This window comes from Musa acuminata, chromosome BXJ2-5 (assembly GCF_036884655.1).
Source record: "Musa acuminata AAA Group cultivar baxijiao chromosome BXJ2-5, Cavendish_Baxijiao_AAA, whole genome shotgun sequence".
Lineage (NCBI taxonomy): Eukaryota > Viridiplantae > Streptophyta > Magnoliopsida > Zingiberales > Musaceae > Musa > Musa acuminata.
Genome location: NC_088342.1, coordinates 9,566,039 through 9,593,614, shown reverse-complemented (window position 1 = coordinate 9,593,614; position 27,576 = coordinate 9,566,039). Strand labels below are relative to the sequence as shown.

The window sequence follows — 27,576 nt, the reverse complement described above, 5'->3', positions numbered from 1 at the left end:
CCCGTGGCGTCATCGTCTTGCTATCATAAAAAACATAATTGGAATATTAAAATTATATTTTTACTCATCATTTTCATCTCATTTCTACATGTGTTATTTTTATAATTATAAAAATTTTAATATAAAAGAATAATATATAATTAGCACATGTCAAAATTAATATTTTATTCACCGATCTATGACCTGTAATATCTCACTTCGACTCGACAAAACTAACAATTCCTAATCTCCTAATCATGCAAAGGATAAGACTTCATCATGTTAGGAAACCTTTGTCGAATTTTTTTTGTTGCTCAAGCCATCAACTCCTTTGTCTTTGTTGCAACTACAAGTATCATTAATACACGCAGGCATTCTAATAATTGAACCAACAGTTAGCAAACTTACAACTTTTGATATCACTGTTGCAACTAGTGGGCATTTTCCATTGCTGCCTGCTCTTTAAGTTGAGGTAGAAATCCTCTACCTTCAATCAGAATACTTGTGGTATAGAGAGGACATGCAATGTCTCAAAAATATTATATTCTCTATAGAATCAAAGGGAAAAATATTCAAGTACTTCCAAGTCAGGGTTAAACACTATGATTTACAGGAAGCAAACACTGTACATTAAGCACCGGCTGAAATCATAAATACCATTAGGGAAAACTAAGAGTCCTCCTAACTAACATTCTACTTGTATACACATCTATAGTGGAGAAGGACCAGCAGAGAGTACTGCCCTTCCTGTGGTATCTACATGATCAACCAACCGAGTCATCAATCCTCTCATCATCTCCGGTCCCATCAGTATCGCTATCCACGTCATGGATGCTATGGCCATTGTCATGATCGGCATCACTGTTGTTGCTACCCTCAGTTTCTGCATCAGACAGGTCTGGACGACATTCAAACAGCCGCCTAACGTCGAGTCGGGTAAGTGGAGCTTTATGGATCATGGCATTAGGTGCCTCGTATTCTTTGCTCAGCTTAGTTATGCCCGGACCAACATTACTTTGACTTCCCACGGCAAAGCCATCAGAGCAGAGTGGCAAAGTGGCGACAGCAGCTATGTCCTCACCAGCAGCATCAGCATTCCCCATGCTCCTCGGAGATTCATTCTCTCCGTTGACCGAAGGGGCGGTGCTGACAGCCCAGCTCCCAGCAGCTTCTGATGCTAAAAGATCAGCAGTTCTTATTGTCCCAGTTTCAGTATCCTGTAGTCCTTGCTGTGAGCAACCATCAGGTCTACCAGTGTGGTTGCCATTAGGTTCCACCTTTTCTTGGACTTGGGGATCATCATCAATCTGCATGGTCTCTCCTCCCAGGTTGCTGCATTTATGCAAAGCAGGATCGCCAGCTTGGCTCTCTGTTCCCAGAACTTGTTCGGTGTCAGTAGGATCACCCTCAGGATCCACAGCTGTGCCAACACCATCAATATCTGATCCAAACCCCTTAACCGACCTATCAGCACTATTGCATTCCAAGTCTTGGGTGTTGCCACCTTGGCTTCCGAGGCTGCACTCATGCTTCTCCGTGGCGCTGACTTCTTCATCAGCAGAGCTGCCACTCATGGCTTGGGAATTCTTTGGAGTAAAAGCACCAGAAGCTCTTGAATTGTTACACTCATATCTTCCACCAGCAGTGTTATTTCCAGTTGATACTTCTTTTAGATACATGTCAATTGATGCATTCTCATAGTGTTCCTCATCCTCCAGAGTTCTCTGCATTGCCTTGAGTTGTTCCTGCTGTTTTGCAAACAATGAAGAGATTTCTTCGGTTGTGGAGTAGAATGCTCGCAGCTGGGTCTCCCTGTATTGAGCAATCAGAAGGTAATTCAGGGATGTAATATATCTTGAGAGAAATGCAAATATCATAAGCAGAAAAACATTCACGGAAAGAAGAATCTAGCAATTGTAATACATCACCTGAGATATTAGTGCTACAAAACCTCTCATTTCCTATAAAACTTGTTTCAACCAGTCAATCAGTCAAAAGCACGCTCATAAGTATTTTTTAAAGTACCACGGTAATGTGGGAACAATGACTATCATAGCCCGAATAAACACCTCTCTAAAGTTTCTTCCGTGGTACTTTACAAAAAAAGAAATGCAGGCAGGAGGGAAGTGGTACAAAATAACAGCAGCTCAGGATGCCCATTAAAGTAAACCATTAATGGCCTAACAATCTTTATCCATACCCCTCAACCTCATCAACATAAATGATGACCTAGAAACGATAGAAAAAGCATGCATTGTGTGAAAATCAGGGATTATTATTCAAGCCAAATTGTGTGTATCTATTTTGACGATTACTGATTCAAAAGAGTTGTCCAAGTGACCAAACGGCAAGCAAACCAACCAATACTAAAGAAGACATGACAAAGTAAAGATGCAACAAGTGGTAATAAAATTCATATGTATCTCAACATGTTCATTGTTTGCCTTAAAGGATGCAAAAACACAAAAACCTAATCAAGCATCTAACAGGCACCTTCACCTAAAGTACATCATGAACAACCCATAACTTAAGGATTGTTAGTCAGCTTCTAATGCCTTTTTGCAGAAGTTTTAGTTCCTAAATAGGTATGCTGATGCCTATTTAATACAAATGTACTCTTAAGCTTACCGCAGAATTATTCTTTCCCTGGCTCCTTGGAACCTCTGCTTTTCAATTGAAAGATCACGAATTGCAGCAGCTATCTCAAGTTCAAGAGCTGAAACTTTAGCCCATGCTTCTTCCCTGGCCACCTGCTAACAACAGCACACTGATTTCTCAGATTAAACTTGAATCTGCATGCCAGAGTTTATAAGTTGCATAATTACCCAACTAAGTGCCCGAGGCAAAAATCACATCGACATACACAAGAATACAACTTCCAGAGAAAGAAAATGACACGTAAATGGGATACCAAGCTTCAGAGAACATTTGGATTTAAAGTCATATATTAAAACCATGAGTAGAAAAGTGAACATTGTTAGCAAAATATGTTCATTATGTGGGGAAACCATGTGTCGTATGAAGGAAAGATTGTAGCAACTTAGTATGATATCATGTAGTTTTTTCACATCAATAAATTTGGTGAAGAATTTAAATCAGATCATCTTAGAGAAGACACCGAAACCTTCCAAGGTTTCACCTATTTGAAACAAAAGATAAACCAAAATAATATGGAAATTAGCGCCTTAAGGTTCAAAGGTTAATCAGACTGCATAGAAATAAGTATCCGAAAGTAAAAATGACATATTCGGCAAACAATGATAAACAATGACATAAGCACTTAAAATGTGTTTAAATGACCAATTAAAACATGCCATGAAGAACAAAGGCTATTGGACATTTGTATTGTTTCTGCTATGACAAGTACTGCTTAATAAACCCATGATGTATACAAACTACAAGGACTAAGTAAATACTAAGGTCTTTGATGTGATTAATAGGAGGGTTGGTCATAAAAAACACAAAGCAGATGCATGGCCAAAATGAGGATATAATTTCAAGGAAGCAGCAGTGTTGAGGACTGAGTGCAGATAGCTAAGTAAATAGATGTGTAATATGCTAATGGCTGTAGAAGGCCTATGTGGGAAGAATCCCTTTATCTATAAAACAGGGAAGGGACACACTGATGGAATTCATACTTATCTACGACTTATCTTTCAAAGCAGCACTTATTTTGCACATTGCTTTCAGTCCAAAAAGGGCATCATGACTGAAACAGGTGAAACCAGGAAAAGAAGCACTCTTGGAAAATCAATACATGGTCAGATATAACTATTAAGAGACTCTAGACATTAAATGTGTGGAATTTGCAACTGCACATTTTTCACAATATGAAGCTTGGCAGCAAAGATATGCAAGTGGATAATTTTCTCCAGTCTAAAAGATAATAGTTGCACAATTCATGAACCACAAAGCATGTGCAGTGCAAATGATAATCACTGAACAAAGAGACATTACCCCTACCTTTTCACTTTCTAGTTCCTTTCTCAGTTTCTCCAACTCAGACTCCAGCGCTTCTGATTTCTGTAAAATAATGACAGAGATGAACATAAGAGCTCTTAAGATGATGATTCACAATAAAGAAAAATCAAGCTCAGACTGTCTTAAGGTTGGCAGTGAGGATACATGCCCACCCTGACTTCAACCTGAGCAAACTGGTATATAGTGAAAAGTCACTGATAAACACCGACTACACAAGGGTAAAAACAACTCTCACTTTGTGTTATAACTTTCTTGAACAATGAAAACAAATAGATTGAGAGCGGGGAACTATAAAAGATGACCTAGGACAACGTCATTTATCAAGTTGAGCATACCTTCCGGCTATTTATTAATGCGACTTGTTCATCCTTCACCTGAATTTCTAGTTGTCTAACTTTCTTTTCAGACGTAACTAGGCTCTCCCTAGCATCTTCCTGTCAAAAAGAAGCACATAGTTATTGCTCAATACATTGGAAGGAAAAAAGTCTTAACTCAAAGAAAATACATCACAATAATCAAAGAAAAATGCTATGAAATGCAAGGAATCACCAGCTTTGATCTTAATGTTTCTACAAGCAACCGACTTTCTTTCTCAGACTCCTGGCATAAGAAAAAATTGCAAGTTCCACTGTTAACAGAATGTCAATTTGGTTCTCGAAAGCCAAAGCATATAACCCACAGGAAATAACAGAAAGGAACACTTCACTGACCTCCAGCTTATTGATAACTTCTTGCTGTTCTTTATGTTGTCTTAAATGAATCTCCGACTGCCGCTTAATTTCCTCTTGGGCCTCGAGTTGAGCTCTCTTCAGTGCAGAGTTCAGATCTGCTGCCGCCTTTTGTCGCTCCCCCCTTCTCTGATTTCTTTCTTCATCTAAACGAGCCTCAATTTCAGATATAGTTGCTTTCTGACTACAAAAGCAGTTTGGACTCAGATTTGCCATGTCTTAATAAAGAAGAGACAGATAATAGAAGCTTAACTAAGTACTGAAAGCCGAAAGGATCATGGAAATTTCTAAAACCATGCAGCATTTTTCATGACAAGGAAAAAGACTAAACGACATTATATTATATGAGTAATTCAGTATCATGCTTTTCACAAAAAAAAGTAAAAGGGCACTAATAAAAGAATGTCAACTTTTATCATTGTTGTGCCTTATCCCCATCCAATTCTTCTCACATAGACATAAGGTTGACTCTGGAACATAAAGTTATAAAATGGCTCATAATTTTCTCTATCTTAATTTTATTTTATTATTTTTGTGTTAATTTGTAAATTATATTTAATCTGAAACACTGATCTAATCCAGAACCCTATGGTCAATCACAAACTTATCCTGCTCATGTGAACCATGATCAATTTAGTGAAAATGTATAAATTAGACATGCAAATATCACTAAAGTCTAAACTTCAATATACTCATTGTCCGTCCAGGTTTAAATGGTTGGATCCAGTATATACATATCATGAATAGGTAGAAAAAGAAATAGTCACATAGGTAGAAGAAACAAAAAGAAATTGGGCAAAGGCAAGACATTCACAAAACTGTGATTTAAAGAAACAAACAATAATCAACATTTTCATGCAAGGGAACAATTGGATTCTCCTTGAATCTAGCATGGAAAGGATAAGGGAAATTAACATGCTCTTCTGATTTTACCTCTGAATAATCTCATCAGCATCAACACGTGATTGCATAGATGCACTAAGTCTTTCGTTAAGATCCTTCACTGAGCTTCGTAATTCAGCAGATAATGCATTAAGAGAACCTATTTCTTTCTGCTTCTCATCTAACGCACTCTGTAGCTCCTTAATTTGGTCAAGGAAAGAATTTGACACCATTTCCTTCAGCTCTTTGAGCTCCTACAAGTTCAATTTCAATAAGAAGGATAGACGATGTAAAGCTTAGTATATGATTTTGATCATAACAATATCTAAGTCATTATTGTCAGCACAGTCACCCTTGTCCATTGTGGACAACATAAAATTAGAAAACTTTGACAAAGAAAAACTTCAGAAACTATAGAGGTCAAACATGAGATATTGAAATTTTCTAAGCGTTGAGCCTTTTAAAAAAAAAAGCAATCAGTCATACAAACATTAAAAGAAGACTTAATTTGTTCTGCTCCACTACAGTAAACAAAGTTTTGACAATTGACTTTAAGAGGTGAAATTTCGTCTTTATCTACAGCAGTCTACAATAAATAACAGCAACAGCAAAGACCTCACCAGTGTGCAGATGCAAAATAGTCATGGTCCACGATACTCATCATTACTCTCAACATTTATCTCTTGTCATGTTAAAAGGTACGTTAAAGTATACAGCAAACTGAGCAACCACATTGGACCATCAAAGAGTGTATGGTTCCATTATATAGCTAGCAAGCCTATCATAAGCCAATCCATGAAACACAACTTCATGTTTTTAACCTCATTTTTTACTCATGATATCATTGTATCAATTGTTGAACTTTGAGACTTAAGATGAAAATTGAATATGTGAATCATGGCTCGAGTCAAGAGGATTGTGGCATCAGCTTACCCTGTAAAGTTTGTAAAACCTTGTGTACTACGCATTAGCAACCAACAGGAACTGCAAACCAGGAATATACAACTGAAAATTTATTGCTACATCCTGTATCACAGGAAAGTTGATTGTACCACCAATTAATTCCTTTGCCCAAGTTAACTCATCCATAGATAACATTAGACATGCTACAAAACAGAAATTTGAAAACATCCACTTAATTGGTGAGTTCTAAAAAAAATTCATTTTACAACTCAGAAACCATGCTTCATGTTCATTGGGAAAGACTATAAACACCAGGAAAAGTAAATGCTTTAAGATCACATGCATCATTTAAAAAATTTAACATCCATCTTTTCATAATGAAAATGGATACTGAAACAGTCAGGACATTAAAAAGATTTTATCAGCTAATACAGTGAAAATAAAATTTTCTTCTTAAAAGATACAGTGAAAATAATCTTCAATGTCAAAGTAGTAACAACCAAAATTTAGATGAAAGGAAAATAACATAATTTTCACCAAACTATTCAGTGTTGAATACAAAATTCGTTTACACAAACAAAATGATGGATCTAAAGCTAGAAATACTACAAGCCCATACATTTTCATGACGAGCCATCAGTGACCGGCTTTCGCCACGCAACGTTTCAATAGTGAGAACATGTGACTCCAATTGCTGCCTAAGCTCCTGTGTGTTTAAATTGTTCATAAATGCTCATTAGAAAACCAAAATCATGAATTTCTGAATAGATAATAAATGCTACCGTGTTGGATCTCTGAAGGCTGCGGACATCATCAAGTGAAATAGGACCATCAGGAGCACCAATGCCAATACCTTTAAGCCTCTTGCTATCAGTATCATACTCCTCTTTAGTATTACATGCATGCATCATACGTACAAGCATCATTCAGTGACCATAAACTAAGCTTTATAAGAAGAAAGTGATAATCACAAGAAAGATGGCTCCAAAGGAGGAAGCCTCAAAAGTATGAAATGTTGAAAATAGAACCAAAAGGACTAACATAAAGGTCTGAACCCTGTAGGGGGCCTAAGTTGCACCGATTTCACATTAAGATGGCTCACTATCACAATCTGGAGACATGATGGCTAAGCTATGGTATCCATTTTCAACAGTGTTATAAAACTTTCGAGCAAGGATTACCATTTCATGGCACAGGGATCTGCAGATACATTTCTGGCACATTTCTGGCACAGCATGAATTCCAGTCAAGGGTCCCTGTGCCGGATAAGAATTGGCCTTACATGTGTCTGGTAGTTTCCTAGCACAGTGCACTTAAGATCATGTTGAGGCATGTCAACTGGTACAACAGTCCTTGCTTCCAAATCTAAACTAATAGTATGCCTAAGTTTTATTTTTGACATGGAGAGGCCACTTGGACAGGCACCTTTCGGGAATAGCATGTCCTCTGATAGGCATGGCGATCCTTGCTTTCAAGCCCAAAGTAACGATACATCACTGGTACTACTGTTGACACAGAGCAGTGACTGAAAGGTACCAGTATTTGAAAATCAAATTCCATACAGAATGTCCAAATTAAAATATGGTCAACACCTACATTTTTATGTATATGACAAAAAGAAATCTGCTATACAACTGATCAGTGATCAAAACCAGAAAAATTTCCTGAAAGCAAAACTAACTCTGCAGGGCCACATGGGGGCTAGGACACTATCATCATGGGGAATACAAGTAGGCATAAGGAGGTGACGTGAGGAGAATAAAGATGGCAATAATGGGGATAACACAGCGAGTTGGACAGAAATGAAAAACTTAGTAAGATTGACAGGAGTCACTTTTCATTAATATGCTCCATGGTAATTATTGCCACGTCATGAGGTGACATCAAATATCAAGAAACTACGGAGAAATTAGCCTACTAATGGGAGGTGTCCATCACTGCTCATAAAAGTTGATATTTAATTCTACCTTGTCGTTGACACCTATAGAATTCTCTATACCGTGTGTTACCTTGTTCCCACATTCTTAAGTTCCTTTGAGAGGAAAAGGAACCCTCACAACCTTAGTAAGGACCAACTCTGAGATAGCATAATACTGTTGGATCAGCCGATTCTAACTCCAATCTGTTCCCAGCAATTCACCAATGATCTTGTGAGGAGCCTGATAAATCAAGTTTAGGAGCCAATCCTAATCCCAATAGCAGGTGATATCAGGATGATCTGATCTGGAAAAACTTCATTCTAGAATTCTTATCCAAGGTCTGAGGTCAAAATGCCGCTTTCCATAGATTAAAAACAATGCAGCACGACAGAGTTCAGTGCTCCACAGGTAATAAGAACTCTTAATTGCAACCGAATAATCTTTATCCATGAATGAAAATGGTAGCAAGAAATATCAATCCATCTAGGTAGTATGTTAAATTCCACAATCAATCACTTCTACTTACCTGATTTTCTTTTCAATGCCGAACCATTTGCTAAAGATGAAGATCTATGCACTTCTCTGTATACAAATGCATAGGAATTATCTGAAAAGGCATGTACACAAATTAAACCACAATGAAAGGGCAACCACAAAATGATCCCTGATAGTACAGAACCTATAAAGCAAGCAAAGGAAAAATAACTAAGAAAAAATAAAAGCACACAAAACAAAAGAATGGCATGCAATAATAATTATAGATGATAGAGCAACATCAATGCTATTCAAATGCAATTGTTGTAGATAAACACATAACTGTAGTAAAATATTTCCACCAAACTGTGAATTCAATTGCAAGATATTAAAAAAGATATTACAGTAACCAGCTGAGAACTGTATATGTGGATATAGCCCCAATAAACCTAAGTACTAAAGATATATTTTAAAATGTTAACAGGCACAATTTACATTAAACTGAGATCTTAATATCTTTGCTGTTTATACATGCAGAAATTGGTTTATCTAAAGCACAAAGAAAAGAATTTGCCTAAGATATGGATCAATGATATGTAAAGTAGCAGCTACTTCTGTAGCTACATTTATATTGTTAATTGCCACAACAAGAACAAGCAACTTCCCATTTTTATTGTCCCTTATAGTTATGAAATCTTCTACTCAAATCTTTTAAAAACTTCATCTTGAACCATCCTACATAGTTTTACATCAAGAACCTTCCATTATATCTGCTAGCCTACACTCCTGGGAATATCTCTCCCAAGTCATTGGATATTTCCACTTGTCTGATAATAACAGTTTAACTGAAAAATGAGCTGCATTGCAACATAAAAGAATACATAGTATGGGACCATCCCAGTTCATCAATAAATAATTAAAGATACATTTGAGATAAATGCAGGCAAACAAGTAACCAAATAAATGGTATCATACAAGTTTTTATAAAATGTAGAACACCTCAACTTAAGAGTAACCACGACTTGAAAAAGTGTAATATTCATGCTGTGACAATGGCTGAAAATGCAACTTCTTTGTATAACATCATAATATGTTACCATTTTGAGGAGGAGCAATGAATGATATTATATCCCCGTGCTGAAGTCTAGCTTGAGGAGACTGTTTTCTTAGCTTTGTCCAGTTGAGAAATGTCCCATTCGTACTGCAAAGCCAGAAGCAATTAAAGACTGCACAAAGAATCATCCATATAGTTATATGTTAAATTGGAACTGGGAATATCCCTTGTTTAACATGTTTACAACCTGGTGTCCTTCAAGAAAACTGGAACCAAGGAAGTAGGATCAAGCTTGGCATCTGCAGCTGCTACTCTGTCCCTAAATATTTTGCAATGATTTGCACTGACGGCGATCACACTGATTTGGAAGCGTGTGTCCTCTACGCATCGGCCCAAGCAGTGCTCATCCCCACTCAAAAGAATATTCATTCCCTTCGATGATAACATTAAATCATCACTAATTAAACAATAGTCATGAAAAAAAAAATCAACAAAAACAAAAGAAAACTAACTGCATTTCTTGACTTCTTAGCCTTTCGCGAACCAAATATTATGTACTAATACATGAGTTAGGCTTTGGGCTAAATGTATATCCTGGCAAACAAAAGATAAACCTTTTTCATAGCAGAGTGAGAATTATTACCCAAACAATTAACTCCAGTTATTTATTATACAGTGCTCGAAATGTAAGATGATGAAACCCTCTGTAACACAGTGCTAATGGGATAAAGTATATTAGTTATTTCAGTTGAAATATTATTAGAAAGATCAGTAATCGACTTAATAAAGTCAAACCCTTTACGGTTTGAAACAAAAGACAATGACTTTTAAGTCAACAGCATCGTCCAGCTATTCCACCTCATGAAAGAATCTTGACCAACACAACAAGAGTTCTAACCAGCATAAACGAGAACAGGCAGCATCCTCCGAGCTATTTCGACGCAATGCCAATGTTGGCCAACAAAAAGCTAGGGTTTTGGGTTTAGGGTTGAGATTCTTGAATCGTTGTTCTCAGATAGGAGAAGAAAAGGGCGGCGATGAAAGAGAGAAAATAAGGGCACCGCACCTGCGGTCGCTGGCGGGCGTTCTTGGAGATGGCAGTGAGGACGGCCCAGACACCGGGATCGGGGTTTTGGACGGGCTGATCGGAGAACTTGCGAGCCACCGCACGGATCTCGTCCTCTGGGGTCACAACCGGTTTGGGGACCGACGGGCTCGACGCCGCCGACGCATCCGCCTTAGCGGCGGCTTCGCCGTGGGACTCCACGGCCATCGCTGGCGCCACTTCCCGAGACGTATGCTGGCAGAGAGAGAGAGGACCGCTTATTCCTCGTCTCTGAAACCCAAATTGTCATCACACGCGACCGTCTTATCGAACCGGCTCAATCCCAGCCCGAACCGGCAACAGGCTCACGATTCCTTCAATCAAACCCGATCCTCGTAGCGAGTAGTTCGACTCCGATCTGAGTTGGCGAGGAAATGCATATTTATAATGTTTTTCGGGGCAAAAATAATTAAAGATTACATATATAAATAGATATTTTCGTATTTTATCCCTTTAAAATTTAGCAGAATCTAAAAAAATAATTAAAACTCTAAGAATTATTATATTTCTAGAATATTATGATCTCTCCCAATGCACGCCAAAGCAAAGGTGTTTTCCAAGAGAACATCAACCATCACAGACCTATTTTAACGTGGAGTAGTTATGATAGCCGGAAGTTTAAAGAGTAAAAATAGAAGGCTTTTAACTTCAATCAAATAATAATAATAATAATAATAATAATAATCGGCATGGAAGTTTAAAGAGTAAAAATAGAAGGATTTTAACTTCAATCAAATAATAATAATAATAATAATAATAATAATAATCGGCACCGATAATATAATGTTTATACACAATGATATATCGATGTATACCATCGGAAATCATTTAAGAAAATAATGAATATGAATTTATATGATCCAACATCGATCGATATATAACTAATCCTACTTGAAATCTTGCCCTTTTTTAGTTTCGTAAATGTTAATTTGGGCAGGTGGGAAAGTGGGTTGGGTCTGCGATGGCTATGGCCACGCCAATTGGTACAGTTGAGCGAGAACATTTCGATCGTGGAACAGCTTCGTCGAATCCAACAAAGCTTTTCCTATATCTACTCGTGTCCACGGCGTGGACGAGCATGCAACGAGTTTTCGAACCTACCGACCATGGCGGAGGAGAGTGAGGAGTCCTCTGCGTCGCGTCCTCGGCAGCGAGAGAAGCAGCAGATCACCGTCCCGTATCTTTGGGAAGAGAAACCCGGCGTACCGAAGAGAGTCCCCGTGATCTCGTCTTCGCCGCCGACGAGACTCGTGGTTTCCGTCCCCTTCGAATGGGAAGAGAAGCCCGGGAAGCCAATCCAGATTCCTCCCACCGTGCCGGACTTGTTGACTGCCGGCGATCTGAATGGGTTGGATCCTCGTCCTGCGTCGAGCTGTCACCTGAACCCTTTTGTCGATGAGAAGTCTGGTCCCATGAATCCCTTCGTCGATGAAACGGAGGGAGGCGCCATGGATTCTTACCTCGAAGCCTTTTCTTTCAAGATGGACGACAATGCAGACCTGTCTTTCGCTGATGTGACTGCTGCGTGGGAGAGCTTTAGCGAGAACGGCTCCTACCGGAACGAGGACTGGCACTCTGTATCGGGAACGGATGGGCACAGCAGCTCAGAGGCAGCGGAGGTGGGCACAGACACTTCGGTGATTCAGTTCCTTTTCCCGCTGCCCAGCGGGGAAGACGAAGCTCCATCTGCTGTGGCTGCTCGCCGTGGCCCAAACCATTGCAGCAGCGAACACGCAGGCATGGCAAGGAGGGGGCTGACACTCGGGGAGCTCATACTGCTGAGTCGCAAGCTAAGCTGCAGAAGGAAGCAAAACGAAGGCAGGAAGAGAGAGCACCCAAAGGTAAATGATTGCTTGTAGTATATCCATCCATCATCCTTGGAGAGTGCAATGGGTGCATTAACTTGCCAAAATGATCCATTGCGTGTAGGCTAATAAACCTGTCTACCATTACAAGCATCAGATTAAAAACCTCTTCTTTACTTCCACATTACTGACATAATAGACAAGTAATGAAAGATATGGAAATTATACTCACATTCTAAACCAATTTGTCCATCACAGGATTACCTAAAGAAGAGGGTGCTTACATGCTTTCCGTTCATTGCAAATGGTAACAAGATGAGAGCATATATTAGCAGCTGGTAAGTGAAAAGAAATCTCTTCACCAAGCGGAGGTCTCTGCACGAGTAGTGGTGCACCTTGATGTAGTTACATCAGCAAGGATAAGAGAAGCATGAAGCGAAGCCTACACTACCAAAATTGATGACAACCCTGGAGAGGATACGAGACTACTGAAAGAGACTCGATGTGATCGACTTTCCAGCCTTATGAACATATTTGTACCAAAGACCTCTACCTTTCTGCTTTAGTAGACTCAATGGTTATCAACAACTCTCTTGATGCGTTCCAAAACTACAGGCACATCCTTCTCAGTCAATGTTGTGAAGCATAAACGAAACCATCCAGGTTCAATGCAATGGCATGCCGTTCCAGGTGTCAAATGAATCTTAGCTACATTAAGCATCTCCTTCCATAGCTCAAGCTCCCCTTTCTCACTGTATGATTTCATAAATTTGCTCATATCCGTCCAACAGTAAAAACCACCACTGCTTTTGACACTCTCAACACCTAACTGTTTAAGGCCATTCACTAACAATGCATACATTACTCGGAGTCTCTCTCTGTTCGTCTTGATATATTGTGTGATGAACTTAGTGTCATTAAGCATCGAGATGAGCAAGTGCTGGGTTGGAACAGAAACGGAGGAGAACCTTGCCAGCTTCGAGGCAGCCGCAATGACATGTTCGTTAAAAGAGTAGATGAGACCGATCCGAAAGCCTGGGACGGAGAGATCTTTTGACAAGCCATATACTATGTGAACCCTGCTTCTATCAAACTCATCTGTGTTTAAAACTTCCGCCATGCTCACAAAATCTTCAGTACCATGGGTTGACCCTGCGAACACTTCATCAGCAATGACATGAATGCCCTTCTCCGTAACAAAGTCAAGAAGGTCTCGTAATGTTTCCCTGTGCAGAAGATTGCCCACAGGGTTGGAGGGGTTTGAGAAAAGAACAGCTCGCACTTTGACACCTCGCATTTTTGCCTGATTGTATGCTCTTTCGAGTGCAGGAATACTTAAACCAAAGTTGTCAGTGCTTCGACATGGAACGGGTATCAACTCTATGCCAGCTCGCCATCTTATATTCCTGTCGTACCTGTACATCAAAATACTAAAATTGTAAAAATGTCTCAGTATGAAACATGGAGACAAGTTTTTGGTGGAACAAGCAAGTCACCCTGGGTAATACGGTGAAGGAACAAGAAATGCATTTCCAGCATCTGCCAGGCAGAAACTGAGAATTTCAATTGCTGGAGTTGCGCCAGCTGTCATTATTATTTGCGATGGATCAAACGAGACTGACCCTTGCATGACTTGTCCCATAAATTCAGCCACAGCCTATCAAAAGTAAACATGAGTATGATATTACAAAATCTTTCCAAGATCAATCCTATAAAGAACATACAATTAGGTCTAGTAAGACGATAGAACAGAGAGAAGTCTAAATAATCATATTCAACAAACATAAGCAGTACACCAAGATCACCTGCCTTTTCAAAATGAATGCTTACACGTAACACTTCCAAGATATTTTTCTTTCTCTCGGTTATTATTGCTTCATTAGATATCCCGGCAATTAAAATAGCCCAATCATATAAAACATGGCTAAAGAGAAGAACACACAACATGTCCAGAAGGGGAATGGATGAGCAAAGAATCCACCACCAGTGTGTACTGGAACGCTAATTACAATCATATAATTGAATACATGCTTCAGAAGACAACCATCGGCCTGACTGTCTGTTAATCGATGCATATCATGCCCACATCTTTTAGGGTGAAATAAAATGTTTCTTAAACTTAGTTATGCATCCTGAAACAACAAAAGAAGATAGTAAAAGCAATAGTGGGATAATCATCACAACATTGAGGCATCATCGACAAACCAAATATGATAGCTGCAGCTAGTAATATTATGAAAAATCCTTTGCCAGATATTTGCAAAACCTACAAAAAAATCTCGTAATAATTGCAGATACCTTATTGAGCACCCAAGCTACATTTATGACCTTTATGTAACTTCTTCAGTAGAAACCGACACATGATAACCTAGTAAAGCACCAACTCCAGTAATCCAGAAAGCTAAATTCTTTAAGAATCATGCACCCTATCGACTGCTCATGGTTTTAATACTTATGGAAAAAAAGACATCCATAAAGAAATTTGTAGAATAATGCAAGTGGGAAAAGCTAACAATTTTAACTAAAAGGTGAAGCTTAAAACAACTTAGTTTAATCTGATCTTCCATGTAAGTCAACACTATCATTAGAAAGCTACTTAAAACTAGATGGCAGCAGTGATTTTTCGAAGGATGTTTGTGCTGTCCTTCTCATGCTAAAAATCAAATCCTGTGCCTGCCTTCTTTGTTGTTTTGGTATTCGGTATGCATAGTTGACTCTCAAAAGTGAATAAAGGCTTTACTTCTGAGTTCGACTTTCCGACTTTGATTACACAATATAGGTAATTTCATAAATATCAACTCATTTCCCAGAAGTGTTTCCAAAGACACCCTCCTTCATGCTGAAGATATGAAAACCTTTTGTGAAAACAGAGTTGATTTCCACTTGGTATTAATATTGCTTGGAGAAGTGACTTCTCTTTCCATGTATTTCTCTTTATTCCCCCAACCCATTCTTCCTTGCATGGAAAGAACTTTAGGGCGCAGGCTCTTTTTTCTTATGTTTTACAAAAGAAAATAATGCCTTTTTCTTCCTCTCTCCGTAAGATTGAACTTATTTTCCACCAAATGTTTTGCAAGATGGCAAGAAGGAACTTTCAGGTGAATTCCTCTAATAGAAAAAGATGACTCCTCCTTGGATGAAAACCACTTAACTTTAGCAAAAGTTTGAAAATTGGCAAAGATGAATGGCAAACTCTTTTGTCCCCCCCACTGAGTTGATTAAAATTTGGAGACGTCTTATGTGTTCATGCATAAAAAAATTTCCACGGAACTTGCAGCTTAAAAGGAAGGTGAACTTGCAGGAAAACTAAAAGTTTTCATTCTGACTAAAAAAAAAAGAAATCTTAGAACATAAGTTAAGCATTACTTGAACATCAACCTGTAATAATCTAAAAATCTATGGAAAGATCTGAACTTTCATATTGACCAGCAGAGCAAAGTGATTTAAATCAGACTAATATGACTACTGATGAGACCGCAGAAGTTGTGAAGCAATAAAGAAAAGAAAATTCTGGTTTTACCACAGAAAAATCTAGCGTGAAGCAGGAGGAGAAACAACAGGAAAACTAATTGCTATTCATAGGAAAAGAAACAACTAAACTAGTTGTGCGGTGAAAGGAGGTCGATTGCTCACCATCTTCAATTCCACCAACCCATCAAAAGGCTGGTACGTCGCCAATCCGCTGATGCTCAGCCCACCCTGCCGCTCGTCGAGTAGGGTATTCGTCACATTTCTCGCAAGCCAGTCCCCAATTAGATCCAAAGACAACTGCAGCAAACCAACAACAATCGATAAGAAACTCCTCACGGGTAAAAAACCCCAAAAGGAAGAAGAAAGATGACAGTTTTTCTAGGGTAAAAGAAAGCTACGCGGTTCTCGGCCAACCCAAGCTGTATGACGCCGTCGGGGTTATCGACGGGATGGTAAGGGTCCTCGGAGCACTTCTTAGTCCCGACGAAGTAAGGCGAATCGCCGGATCTGGCGATCGAGGCCGCGCGGGAGGAGACGGCGGCGTGGCCGGAGGAGCCGCGGGCGGAGAGGAAGTTGCGGGAGGAGGACCGGACGATGCCGGGGAGATCGGGGCCGTTGGCAGCGGGGGGTTGCGGCGAAGTAGGAGGAGGAGAGCGGTTGCGCCTGAGGTAGAACTGGAGGAAGTAGAAGAGGGCGCAGGGGATGAGGGTGCCGAGGACGAGGCCGCCGCGACCCTGGACGACGCCCTGGAGAGGTACGATGAGCCGCATGCCCGCGCCGCCCCCTCCACCGCCGAGGCCGGTTGCGGACGACCGGGCTTGGGTCGCTGTAGCTGCGGCTGCGGCGGCGTCGGCGGATTTCTTGGAGGGGGTTGGGCTCATCGACGGGAGGAAGAGGGGCGAGATTATTTTATACCTTGTTGGTTTGCATTGTATTTGTAAACATAGAAGGAAGCGTCGCCGTTGGCCACACTCTTTTATAACAATTCTTCTGCTTGAATGTGGTTGTGCTTTAAGGAGGAGGTAAAGGAGGGAGCTGAGGAGGGCAGTGTGAGGGTTTGAGGGGATGTTTTGGTGGGAGTGGCCACACGAGGAAGGAGATCTGGGACGTGCGGTGGTGGACGTGAGAGAGGTCCCAGCCCGAGAGATCCCAACGAGGGAAGCTTGTCATCATCCATCTGTATCTCTGTTTGCTTCGCCTCGGTTGTTGTCGTTCCCGGTTCCCACCGCACAGGTCACGCTCGGGTGCCCCCACCTCGACTTCGTCCGCACGGTAGGCGCGCCACGCATCCCGCAGGCCGCCCAGGGGTTTCCACCGTCGGGTTGGCGGCACGTCAGGAGGCAACGAACCAGCACACCTCTCTCGCACCCTCAGGTGCCGGTGCGTGCTTATCTCGTTACGGTTTGGTTCTTTGGATCTCAGACGTCTGTTCTCTCGCGTCCAAGTCTGAAGGATATCAAACTCAATATTGGCTCATTATGTGTGGGGATGAACATTCTCTCCCAATTATGCCATGTATGATATTGAAAATAAAATTCGAGAAATGCAAGATTAATTTTTTTTATAAAAAAATGACTATTTCGAGCGAGATTGTTTAAACTTGAATCTATCCTGTTCATCCACTGGTAAAGTGATTAGTAGAAAATTAGAAATAGAATTGATTGAACTATGGATTTATGGAACCGATTGATAGACATTGCAAGACTTGGATATCGAAGTTGGTAAATGCAGGAAAAATTAAATCGATAGAAATTGCTAACTTGTTTATCCAGTAATGAATTTGTGACTACCAGGTTGTAGGATCAAGCCCTGTCTTCATTGTTTATCATTAAAAAATAATACAGTAATTTATAACATAACAATTGACAACTTATTTATCTCTAATCCCCAGTATTATAGTTGTAACTGAGCTAGTTTCTGTGCTTAGTTGGTGTTGGTTAACAAAGGTACCGTGATTGATGAGTCAGTACGGTTAGGCCTACGTGTCGATGTCGGGAACTTCTGGTGGGAATGCGAGGGTTGTCTTTCCAAGGTCCGTTGACCTCGAGCTCCATTTGTGGGAAGACGTGTCCGCTCATCCCTAGGATAGATGGTGACCTTCCTCACTATGTGGGCTCCTCTTTGGAACAGGAGACGAGACTAGCACCTATCGGATCCGAGCCACTAGTTCGCCCTCCTCTGCGTATTGGGAGACGACTTCGAGGTGAAAGCGCCTGTGACTTGATGACGACCATCTCCCTGCAAAAAGGCTTTCATCGAGTGTGTCCCAACTTTGGCCCCTCCGATGAGCAAGTTAGATTGGTTTTTTTCCCCTTTTTCTTCCCCGCTTCCTTGGGGTCGGCCGGAGATATTTATCCCTACGTGCAAGAGTCAATCGCGCCTTAGTTTAATGTGCCCGTTGACCCTTGCGAGGTGGGACATCCCCTCTGACGAGATGGCATCTCTGGGGGGTGCTTCTACGGCATCAGATGATACCGCCCTAGGCTCTTAGGGTGGTGGTTAGGTCGCATAGTTGTATAGTTGGAACTTGATGTGGCGTGCACCCCATGGTTCCGGTGGCATGCATCTCATGGTTCCGATGGCATACAGTGTTACATTCGTATCACTTCGTTTGTGATGTTTACGGTGAGTTATCTTGGACCAAAATATGCCTTATCAATTGGAAACCATAAGACTAAACTATCTATTCATTGCATCAATGGTTGGTTCTAAAATTGGTTATTTAGATACTCAAAGCTGATTCAACAATTTTCAGTTATCATATTAATATTTGGTAACACAATACAATTAAAAAGATCAACAAAAGTTCAGAAAAATGAAATAAGAAAAAATCACGGTTTCTGTGCATAGTAGGAAACTATGATAATTAGAGGATGTTTATCTTTAAAATGTTAAGCTGTAATCCATCATGAAGCCTAATTCAAGTGATGTATGGGAAGACATTAGAATTCAAAAGATCAGTCTAGAGTTAAATAAAAAGTAATATTTTATCTATCATATTCAAGTTTGGTAAGACAGATAATTCAAATAGGCTCAAGTCACAGACTTCAAAAATAAAATCAAAATATAAAAAATAAATGATAATTCGACAACAATTATCAATCTACAAGACCAATGTATGGTAAGAGAAAAAATTTCAAAGATCAAGATAGAGTTAAATAAAATTCAATATCTTATCTATAATAACAATGTTTGGTAAGACAGATAAGCCACATACTCCAAAAACAAAATTAAAATTAAAAAGGAAATTGTTATTGGTGAGACTTAGGCCACATAGATCAAAAATAAAATTAAATAAAAACCCTAAGTTAAGTAATGTATGTTTGGTAAAATAGAGAATTCAATTGACTCAAGTAGAAAGAGTTTCAAAGATCATGACAGAGTTAAATAAAAATCAAATTTTATCTATAATAATAATGTTTGTTAAGACAGATAATTCAATAGAGTTAAAACACATACTCCAAAAATAAAATTTAAATTAAAAAAAAATTAAATGCCAGAAAGAGGGTTTAAACCTCCGATCTTAGGGTTTACAATCATGCACTTTAACTGAGATATTCCAGCTCTTAATTAGTGGCATTTCAATCTTATATGGACAGTACTATTGGTGACTGAAACACAATAACTGAGATTCACAAATCATCCAGCAAACTGTATAGTTGATCAGGAGAGATCTTTAACAGACATACCTATTATGGTGGTAAAACAGAGCTGCAGCCTCGACCACCCCCCGAGTTCTTGCAAAGAGAGGTGGATATCAGATTGCTATCAGCCTCGTTCTTGAGTTGTTTGAATCAAATCAAATTTGGTGTTATAGTGTTGTGCAGCAGGGAATTCATTTCTTCCAAGGAAGCATTACAGCAGGCGCAAATAACATTATTGTCCCTAGACAAGCACAAGGAGCTGCCATGCTAGTATCTGCCAGTACCCTTATCTGTTCCTACTAATCACAGACACATTCAACAGTTCGATTACCTGTTAGCTTACAAGCTGTTTGTTCTAAAGTAAATGTTAAATGGCTGCTAAAGCATTTTCAGATTTGGCATTCTGTGTTAGTCTTCTTTACCATTCTGATTTGGCATAGCTAAAGTTCGTGATGTTCAGGCATACATGATGATGAAACAAGGAAAGCAGGGCACAAAAAGCTGAAGTTAATATAGAATAAGATATATGCTGAGTTCTTAAAAAATATAGTATATGATTTCAAATTTTAAATTTTGAACTACCGAGGACAATAAAAATTCAGAAGCTTAAGATCAAATATAAGCTATTGGTGAAATTAAAAAAAAAATAATTCTACAACAACTATCAGTCTAACATACAAAAAAAATCCTTGTGACAGAAGGAGGACAATAAAAATTCATAAGATCAAGATCAAATATGATTGGCGAAAAAATAGAGTGAAAACTAATTCTACAATACCTGTCAGTTTAATGTACAACAAAAATGAACTAGTGAGGACAATAAATATTCAGAAGCCCAAGATCAAATATAAGTGATTGATGGAAAAATAGAAATAAAACTAATTCAACTATCAGTCTAACATACCAATCAAGAACTAGTTGATGATTCGATTTTAGAAATTTAAAAGAAAACTTGTGATGCGGTCTGCACCCGTTTAAGCCGTAATCTCGGGACGACACGGCTCGGTTCAGGGGTCCGGATGCCGAAGATCACGGGTAGAGCCTCTTGACGTCTTTTGGGTGAGCGCTCGTGACAACCCGATTAGAGCGTGGTATTCTGAGATGGCTAGCTGCAGTCCCCTGGCAATGCGGTCGTCGTGTACCTGCACAAAGGTCGGACCGCCTTTCTGGCTCGACCCCTCCGACGGTCCAATTAGTGGACGAGAAGAGGACTTTTTTCTGAAGAGTTCCCCCTTACCTTGACCTTTAGGGCCCCCGACTCTTTATAGTTTGGATCTGATATTACCTGATGTTCTTGCCTGTCAGAACAGGGTCGTGCCTCTGGCTGGATTTGACATTGCCATTAGGGTCGCGTGGCGGACCATCCTGTCGCAGGGTATGGGCGGCATCGATCGTCGCCCTCTGCGTTTGGGTGAACGTGCAAGGTATGGGCGAGGGAGCCACTGGCTGAGGGGGTGACGTTGGGGACGTCGGGTCGACGTTAATGCCCGTTCACTCGGGCAGGGTGCGGCCCACGCGCGGAGGGTGTCACGGCATGTCGCGTCGCCATCACCCCCTGAGTGGAGTCACTTCGATTGTCCTCCCATGGGACGGCTGGCGTCATGGTCCGTATCCCCGTTGACTTCATGGTGACTCCCTTGTGAAGCTCGGCAAGGATGGTGTGGGCCTCGGGGGGTGCGAGGCAGAGCAAGAGGGGCTGTGAGAAACCTCTGCGGTACAGCTTCCCGCCGACCAAGCTATACCAGGCCTGCGTTCGCCTTAGTTGTCTTGCTGCCGCCGGGTTGTCGGGCTCCGTCCCATCTGTCTTGAAGCGGAGTATTTCCTCCATCCAGTTCGGCGGGGTTCGGGTCTCGACGACGCCGCAGGATGGTATGGTCGGGGCCGTTATGGGCTCGGTCACGGAGGCTTTTTCTAAACCCCGTGCGAAGGCTGCTTTTGCCAGAGCATCGGCGGATGCGTTTTGGGCCCGGGGCACTTGTGTGATTGAGAACCGGCTGAAGAGGCGGGCGAGCCGCTGTGTTTCCGCCAGGTATGATACCATCGTGGGGTCCCTGGCCTCGTAGCTCCCATTCACGTGTCCCGTCACTAGTTGAGAGTCGTTGAATACCTCGAGGTTGTCTACCTGCATCTCCAAGGCGAGGCGTAGGCCATGTAGTAGCGCCTCGTACTCGGCTTCGTTGTTGGTGGCTTGGAATTACAGTCGGATGGACCTTTCGTAGGTTTCTCCAGTAGGGCTTTTAAGGATGAGGCCGACTCCGGCCGCACCGGTGATGGCGGAGCCGTCAACGTGCAGGGTCCACGCACGGTCGGTATCCTTCCGTCCCTCTGCACAATCCTCGGGCGTTAGTTCAGAGATGAAGTCGGCCAGTACCTGGGCTTTGATGGCGTTCCGAGGAGAGTATTGGATGTCGAACTCGCTGAGCTCGACCGACCATCGTAACATTCGACCCGACACGTCAAACTTGGATAGGATTTTATGCAGCGGCTGGTCGGTGATGACTTTGATTGTGTAGGACTGGAAGTATGGGCGTAGCTTTCGCGCCGTCTTTACCAACGCCAGAGCCAGCCTTTCGATAGGGGGGTACCGCGCCTCGGCCCCGGCGAGGACGTGGCTAACGTAATAGATGGGCTGCTGCTTCGGCGGTGCTTCTCGGACCAGTACCGAGTTGACTGCCCGTGCTGACGTCACTAAGTAAAGTCCCAGGGTTTCCCCTGGCTCAGGGGAAGCGAGTCGGGGTAGGCGGGTAAGGTACGCCTTTAGGTCTTCAAAAGCTTCCTCGCACTCGGGTGTCCAGGTGAAGTTGTTGACTTGTTGCAGGGCCTGGAAGAAGGGCAGGCATCTGTCGCCCGACCTGGATATGAATCTACTGAGCGCCGCCAGTTTCCTCGTGAGACACTGTACTTCTTTGACGGAGCGGGGTGAGTGCATCCGGGTTATGGCCCGTACCTTTTCTGGGTTGGCGTCTATTCCCCTCTGGTGGATGACGAAGCCGAGGAATCTCCCCGAGCTAACCCCGAAGACGCACTTTGCGGGGTTCAAACGCATATTGAATCGCCTGAGGGTCTGAAAGGTTTCCGCCAAGTCGGCCAGGTGCGCCTCCGCGGTTCTGCTCTTTACGATCATGTCGTCCACATATATTTCCATGTTCCTGCCAATTTGGCGTCTGAACAGCTTGTCGACCATCCTCTGGTAGGTTGCCCCAGCGTTCTTTAAGCCGAACGGCATCACCTTGTAGCAATATATTCCTCTGTCGGTGATGAAGGCGGTGTTCTCTTGGTCCGCTGGTGCCATGCGGATTTGGTTGTAGCCCGAGTATGCGTCCAAGAAGGTAAGGAGTTCGTAACCCGAGGTGGCATCGACTAGCTGATCTATTCTCGGGAGCGGGTAGTAGTCTTTGGCACACGCCCGGTTGAGATTTGTGTAGTCAACGCACATCCGCCAGCTTCCATTTGGTTTTTTAACGAGGACTACATTTGACAGCCACTGGGGGTACTTTACTTCGGAAATGAATCCAGCCTCTGTCAATCGGTCGACTTCTTCGCTGATAGCCTTCTGCCGGTCGGGGGCGAACCTCCGTGGTCTTTGCTTCACCGGCCTGGCCTCGGGATTGATGTTAAGTTGGTGTTCGGCTACCGTCCGATCGATCCCTGGCATTTCCTTGGGCGACCATGCGAATACATCGGCGTTTGCCTTCAGGAACTCGACGAGCTGGAGCTGGTTTTCTTCGGGCTGGGCTGCGCCGATTTTCACAGTCTGACCGGGCCAGTCTCCCTTTATTGGTACCTCGGTAAGCTGCTCGGGTGGTTCAAGGTGCGTTGATGTGGCGGCCTCTTCTCGAGGGTCTGGGACATGGGGGCATGCTCTCTTCGGGAGGGAGACCGCGGTGAGGTAGCACCTTCTCGACTCGCCTGGGTCGCTTCGTGACTCTCCGACCCCCGCCGAGGTGGGAAACTTGATGGCTCGGTGGTAGGTTGAGACCACCGCTTTTAGCTTGTTGAGCGTTGGGCGTCCGAGGATGACGTTGTAGGCCGAGGGCAGGTTGACCACCATGAACGTAGTCATTATTGTCTTGGTCCTTGGTTCCTCCCCAATGGTGACAGGGAGTGTGGTGGTGCCGAGCGGGGAGATTGAGTCTCCGGTGAATCCCGTGAGTGCCGAGCTCATGGGAATGAGGTCCTCGGTGGGCAAGCCGAGCCTTTTGAAGGCGTCGAGGTACAGAACGTCGGCGGAGCTCCCAGTGTCGACCATTACTCGCTTTACCCGAGCGTTAGCGATCTGGATAGAGATCACCAGAGCGTCGTCATGATGGGACCTTTCCCCCTCCTCGGCCCCAAAAGAGATTTCGGGTTCTAGCTTGGGTCGGGGGCGTTTCTCGACCGAGCTCCGGGCATAGGATTTCCTTGCGCTTGAGCTGCTACCGCCTGCCGCCGGTCCCCCGATGATGACGTCAACCTGCCTTTCCACGGGCATCCGGGGACGCGGGGTTGCTTCCCGGGGTTCCTTGAGAGAACGGCCGAGGTACCCTCTTCTGATCAGCTCCTCAATCTGGTTCTGGAGGTCGTGGCAGTCTTCTGTGTCATGGCCATGGTCTCGGTGGAACCTGCAGTATTTCAACCGATTTTTGTAAGTAGCTCTCATGGGATTGGGGGGCCGCAAAAGACCTTTCTCCCTGATCTGGAGGAAGATCTCGGTACGAGGCGTGTTGAGTGGGAGGGGCGGAGGCCTCGGGAGCCGCTGCTCGGGATGGTCGAGCCTCCGACGGGGTTGGGGGTCGACCGACGAGGCGGCGGCTTGGGGTTGCTCGGTCTGCGACTTCTTCCCGACCGTGCGTCTTCCTGCTGCCAACGCTTCGCCGGCGACGTATTGGTTGGCCCGGTGGAGCATCTCAGGGACAGTGGCGGGCAGCTTCTCAATTAGTGACCAGAAGAACCTCAAGGGTTTCAGCCCCGTCAGGAACGCCTGCATGATCAAAGAGGGGTGAGTGTCCGAATACCCGCGGATCTCCGCGGCGAAGCGTGTCACAAACTGTGCGAGCGTTTCCTCTTCGTGCTGCGACAGTGCCAGCAGGGCGGTTATGGAAGGCCGAGGCCGCGCGCTGGTGAGGAAGTTTTGTTCGAACTCCTTGGCGAACTGGTCAAAAGATGCGATTGAGGATTGGCGCAGCCGGCTGAACCATGCGTGTGCTGGTCCTCTGAAGGTGGTCGGGAACGTACGACACATTAGCGCATCGGACGTGCCGTAAAGGGCCATCTGAGTTCTGAACGCGGCGACATGCTCCGCTGGGTCGGAGCCGCCGTCGTATGTTTCTAAGGCCGGCACCCTAAAGTTGAGGTGGACAGGTTTTTCTTGTATTTCCTGAACAAAAGGGGATCCCCCCCCCCCAGGTGCCCTCGTTTGATTCATCCCGCGACCTTTGAAGCTCGCGTCGGAACTCGTCCAGGCGGCGATTGACCTGGGAGAATTGTACCTTAATGAAGCTGTCCGCCGAGTCGGACAATACGGTGTCAGGCTCGGGGCGGCGTCGTGCGGCTCGGGAGGGTGCAGGAGAAACGCGTGTGGGCGAACCCTCGTGGCGGACGGCCCCGTCTCGGGTTTCGCTGGTTGCATCCTGTCCCGTGCCCGGCCTTTGATGGGCTGGGTCGGCGGAGGCGTCTGTCAGTCGCCTGCTTTCGGGAATAAGTGGGACAACGGTCTGCATTATCTCCACCATTCCCTGCACTTGCTTAGCGAGGGCGAAAAACGCCTCGGGCGGTACGGCCGGGGGGTCGACCGCGGGTAATGGGGGTGGCATCCCTAAGTCGTTGAACAGGCGCCAATAACGATCTGGCGTTGACGTCGGCATTCCTCCTACTCCGTGGGTGACGGGTCCGACGGGGTCGGCGTGAGGATCGTTCGGCATTCGGGGCCCTCCTTCTAGCGCCATTCTGATACGGTCTGCACCCGTTTAAGCCGTAATCTCGGGACGACACGGCTCGGTTCAGGGGTCCGGATGCCGAAGATCACGGGTAGAGCATCTTGACGTCTTTTGGGTGAGCGCTCGTGACAGTCCCCTGGCAATGCGATCGTCGTGTACCTGCACAAAGGTCGGACCGCCTTTCTGGCCCGACCCCTCCGACGGTCCAATTAGTGAACGAGAAGAGGACTTTTTTCTGAAGAGTTCCCCCTTACCTTGACCTTTAGGGCCCCCGACTCTTTATAGTTTGGATCTGATATTACCTGATGTTCCTGCCTGTCAGAACAGGGTCGTGCCTCTGGCTGGATTTGACATTGCCATTAGGGTCGCGTGGCGGACCATCCTGTCACAGGGTATGGGCGGCATCGATCGTCGCCCTCTGCGTTTGGGTGAACGTGCAGGGTATGGGCGAGGGAGCCGCTGGCTGAGGGGGTGACGTTGGGGACGTCGAGTCGACGTTAATGCCCGTTCACTCGATTTAAGTTTTGAACTACCGAGGACAATAAATATTCAGAAGCTCAAGATCAAATATAAGTGATTGGTGGAAAAATAGAAAGAAAACTAATTCTACAACTATTAATCTAACATACCAAAGATTTTAAGTTTTGAACCATTGAGGACAATGAAAATTTAAAATCTCAAGATCAAGTATAAGTGATTAGTGGAAAAATAGAAATAAAACTAAATCTACAATAACTCAGTCTAAGATACCGATGGAGAACCAAGTAATGTTTTGATTTGTAAAATAAAAAAAACATTCTTTGTGCTCCAGAACTAGGTGAAGTTTTGGTTTTCGAAACAAAAATAAGACTTTTTACGTTAGAATGACGACTTGAAACTCCAACCTTATGTTTATTAGTTATATGCTGTAATCAACAACACAATTCTCAATTATTTTCTTAAGTGTGTATAAGTAATTAGTGAAAAAATAAAAATTAAAACTTCAAAATTAAAAACAGATTGTGTAAGTAATTAATGGAAATATAAATAAAATCAAATCTAATACTTTTAACGCTAGAAGGAGGGCTTGAACCTCCGACCTTGTGGTTAACAGCCACACGCTCTAACCAACTGAGCTATTCCAGCTCGTTGATTAAAGTGTGTATAAGTAATTCGTGGAAAAATCAAAAAGAAAACTAAAAAATAAAAACTTTTATACTAGTAATTAATGTAAATATAAATAAAATCAAATTTAATACTTTTAACGCTAGAAGGAGGGCTTGAACCTCCGACCTTGTGGTTAACAGCCACACGCTCTAACCAACAGAGCTATTCCAGCTCGTTGATTAAAGTGTGTATAAGTAATTCGTGGAAAAATCAAAAAGAAAACTAAAAAATAAAAACTTTTATACTAGTAATTAATGTAAATATAAATAAAATCAAATTTAATACTTTTAACGCTAGAAGGAGGGCTTGAACCTCCGACCTTGTGGTTAACAGCCACACGCTCTAACCAACTGAGCTATTCCAGCTCGTTGATTAAAGTGTGTATAAGTAATTCGTGGAAAAATCAAAAAGAAAACTAAAAAATAAAAACTTTTATACTAGTAATTAATGTAAATATAAATAAAATCAAATTTAATACTTTTAACGCTAGAAGGAGGGCTTGAACCTCCGACCTTGTGGTTAACAGCCACACGCTCTAACCAACTGAGCTATTCCAGCTCGTTGATTAAA

The 27,576-nt window shown here is 42.8% G+C and overlaps 3 protein-coding genes and 3 non-coding genes across 10 annotated transcripts; 1 reads left to right on the top strand and 5 right to left on the bottom strand.

Annotated features, from left to right (window-relative positions):
• Positions 1 to 505: 505 nt before the first annotated feature.
• On the bottom strand, positions 506 to 11,339 carry LOC103984882 (uncharacterized). Of its 3 annotated transcripts, none has more exons than XM_009402448.3 (13): positions 10,987 to 11,339; positions 10,168 to 10,352; positions 9,964 to 10,067; positions 8,919 to 8,999; positions 7,256 to 7,359; positions 7,093 to 7,179; positions 5,622 to 5,824; positions 4,671 to 4,872; positions 4,510 to 4,560; positions 4,296 to 4,394; positions 3,943 to 4,002; positions 2,608 to 2,732; positions 506 to 1,791 (listed from the first exon to the last, which is right to left on the bottom strand). In XM_009402448.3, exons 1-13 carry the CDS (start codon positions 11,191 to 11,193, stop codon positions 744 to 746), a joined length of 2,556 nt encoding a protein of 851 aa, XP_009400723.2. In that variant the 5' UTR covers positions 11,194 to 11,339; the 3' UTR covers positions 506 to 743. The 3 variants fall into 3 exon arrangements, with proteins under 3 accessions (XP_009400723.2, XP_009400724.2, XP_009400725.2); XM_009402449.3 differs by having other exon boundaries at positions 2,608 to 2,729; positions 10,987 to 11,337; XM_009402450.3 differs by lacking the exon at positions 8,919 to 8,999.
• A 513-nt stretch (positions 11,340 to 11,852) lies between these two features.
• On the bottom strand, positions 11,853 to 17,437 carry LOC103984881 (1-aminocyclopropane-1-carboxylate synthase 6). Of its 3 annotated transcripts, XR_010486966.1 has the most exons (6): positions 16,700 to 17,436; positions 16,464 to 16,598; positions 14,327 to 14,487; positions 13,063 to 14,245; positions 12,486 to 12,964; positions 11,853 to 12,404 (listed from the first exon to the last, which is right to left on the bottom strand). XR_010486966.1 is itself a non-coding variant. In XM_065108693.1 (5 exons), exons 1-4 carry the CDS (start codon positions 17,180 to 17,182, stop codon positions 13,402 to 13,404), a joined length of 1,623 nt encoding a protein of 540 aa, XP_064964765.1. In that variant the 5' UTR covers positions 17,183 to 17,437; the 3' UTR covers positions 13,038 to 13,205; positions 13,384 to 13,401. The 3 variants fall into 3 exon arrangements, 2 of the variants coding, with proteins under 2 accessions (XP_064964765.1, XP_009400722.2); XM_065108693.1 differs by lacking the exons at positions 11,853 to 12,404; positions 12,486 to 12,964 and having other exon boundaries at positions 13,038 to 13,205; positions 13,384 to 14,245; positions 16,700 to 17,437; XM_009402447.3 differs by lacking the exons at positions 11,853 to 12,404; positions 12,486 to 12,964 and having other exon boundaries at positions 13,038 to 14,245.
• On the top strand, positions 12,132 to 13,172 carry LOC135613262 (uncharacterized). Its single transcript, XM_065110365.1, has 2 exons — positions 12,132 to 12,866; positions 13,089 to 13,172. The coding sequence occupies exons 1-2, from the start codon at positions 12,132 to 12,134 to the stop codon at positions 13,170 to 13,172; spliced, it is 819 nt and encodes a 272-aa protein (XP_064966437.1).
• A 9,474-nt stretch (positions 17,438 to 26,911) lies between the features above and the next one.
• TRNAN-GUU (transfer RNA asparagine (anticodon GUU)) lies at positions 26,912 to 26,985 on the bottom strand. Its single transcript has one exon. It is a non-coding gene; the product is annotated as a tRNA-Asn (tRNA).
• A 312-nt stretch (positions 26,986 to 27,297) lies between these two features.
• TRNAN-GUU (transfer RNA asparagine (anticodon GUU)) lies at positions 27,298 to 27,371 on the bottom strand. Its single transcript has one exon. It is a non-coding gene; the product is annotated as a tRNA-Asn (tRNA).
• Positions 27,372 to 27,490: 119 nt separating this feature from the next.
• On the bottom strand, positions 27,491 to 27,564 carry TRNAN-GUU (transfer RNA asparagine (anticodon GUU)). The gene has a single exon. It is a non-coding gene; the product is annotated as a tRNA-Asn (tRNA).
• Between the last annotated feature and the right edge of the window lie 12 nt (positions 27,565 to 27,576).

What these genes read in the sequence shown, in the direction of transcription:
- LOC103984882 (XM_009402448.3), bottom strand. Translation starts at nt 11,193, where the DNA reads ATGGCCGTGGAGTCCCACGGCGAAGCCGCCGCTAAGGCGGATGCGTCG. An exon ending in CATTGCTCCTCCTCAAAATG is followed by an intron (nt 9,000 to 9,963) that starts GTAACATATTAT and finishes ATGCCTTTTCAG; the next exon opens with ATAATTCCTATGCATTTGTA. An exon ending in AAACATTAAGATCAAAGCTG is followed by an intron (nt 4,395 to 4,509) that starts GTGATTCCTTGC and finishes TCTTTTTGACAG; the next exon opens with GAAGATGCTAGGGAGAGCCT.
- LOC135613262 (XM_065110365.1), top strand. Translation starts at nt 12,132, where the DNA reads ATGGCGGAGGAGAGTGAGGAGTCCTCTGCGTCGCGTCCTCGGCAGCGA. An exon ending in GGAAGAGAGAGCACCCAAAG is followed by an intron (nt 12,867 to 13,088) that starts GTAAATGATTGC and finishes TGTCCATCACAG; the next exon opens with GATTACCTAAAGAAGAGGGT.
- LOC103984881 (XM_065108693.1), bottom strand. Translation starts at nt 17,182, where the DNA reads ATGAGCCCAACCCCCTCCAAGAAATCCGCCGACGCCGCCGCAGCCGCA. An exon ending in TTGGGTTGGCCGAGAACCGC is followed by an intron (nt 16,599 to 16,699) that starts GTAGCTTTCTTT and finishes GGTTTGCTGCAG; the next exon opens with TTGTCTTTGGATCTAATTGG. An exon ending in GGTTGGTGGAATTGAAGATG is followed by an intron (nt 14,488 to 16,463) that starts GTGAGCAATCGA and finishes TACTTTTGATAG; the next exon opens with GCTGTGGCTGAATTTATGGG.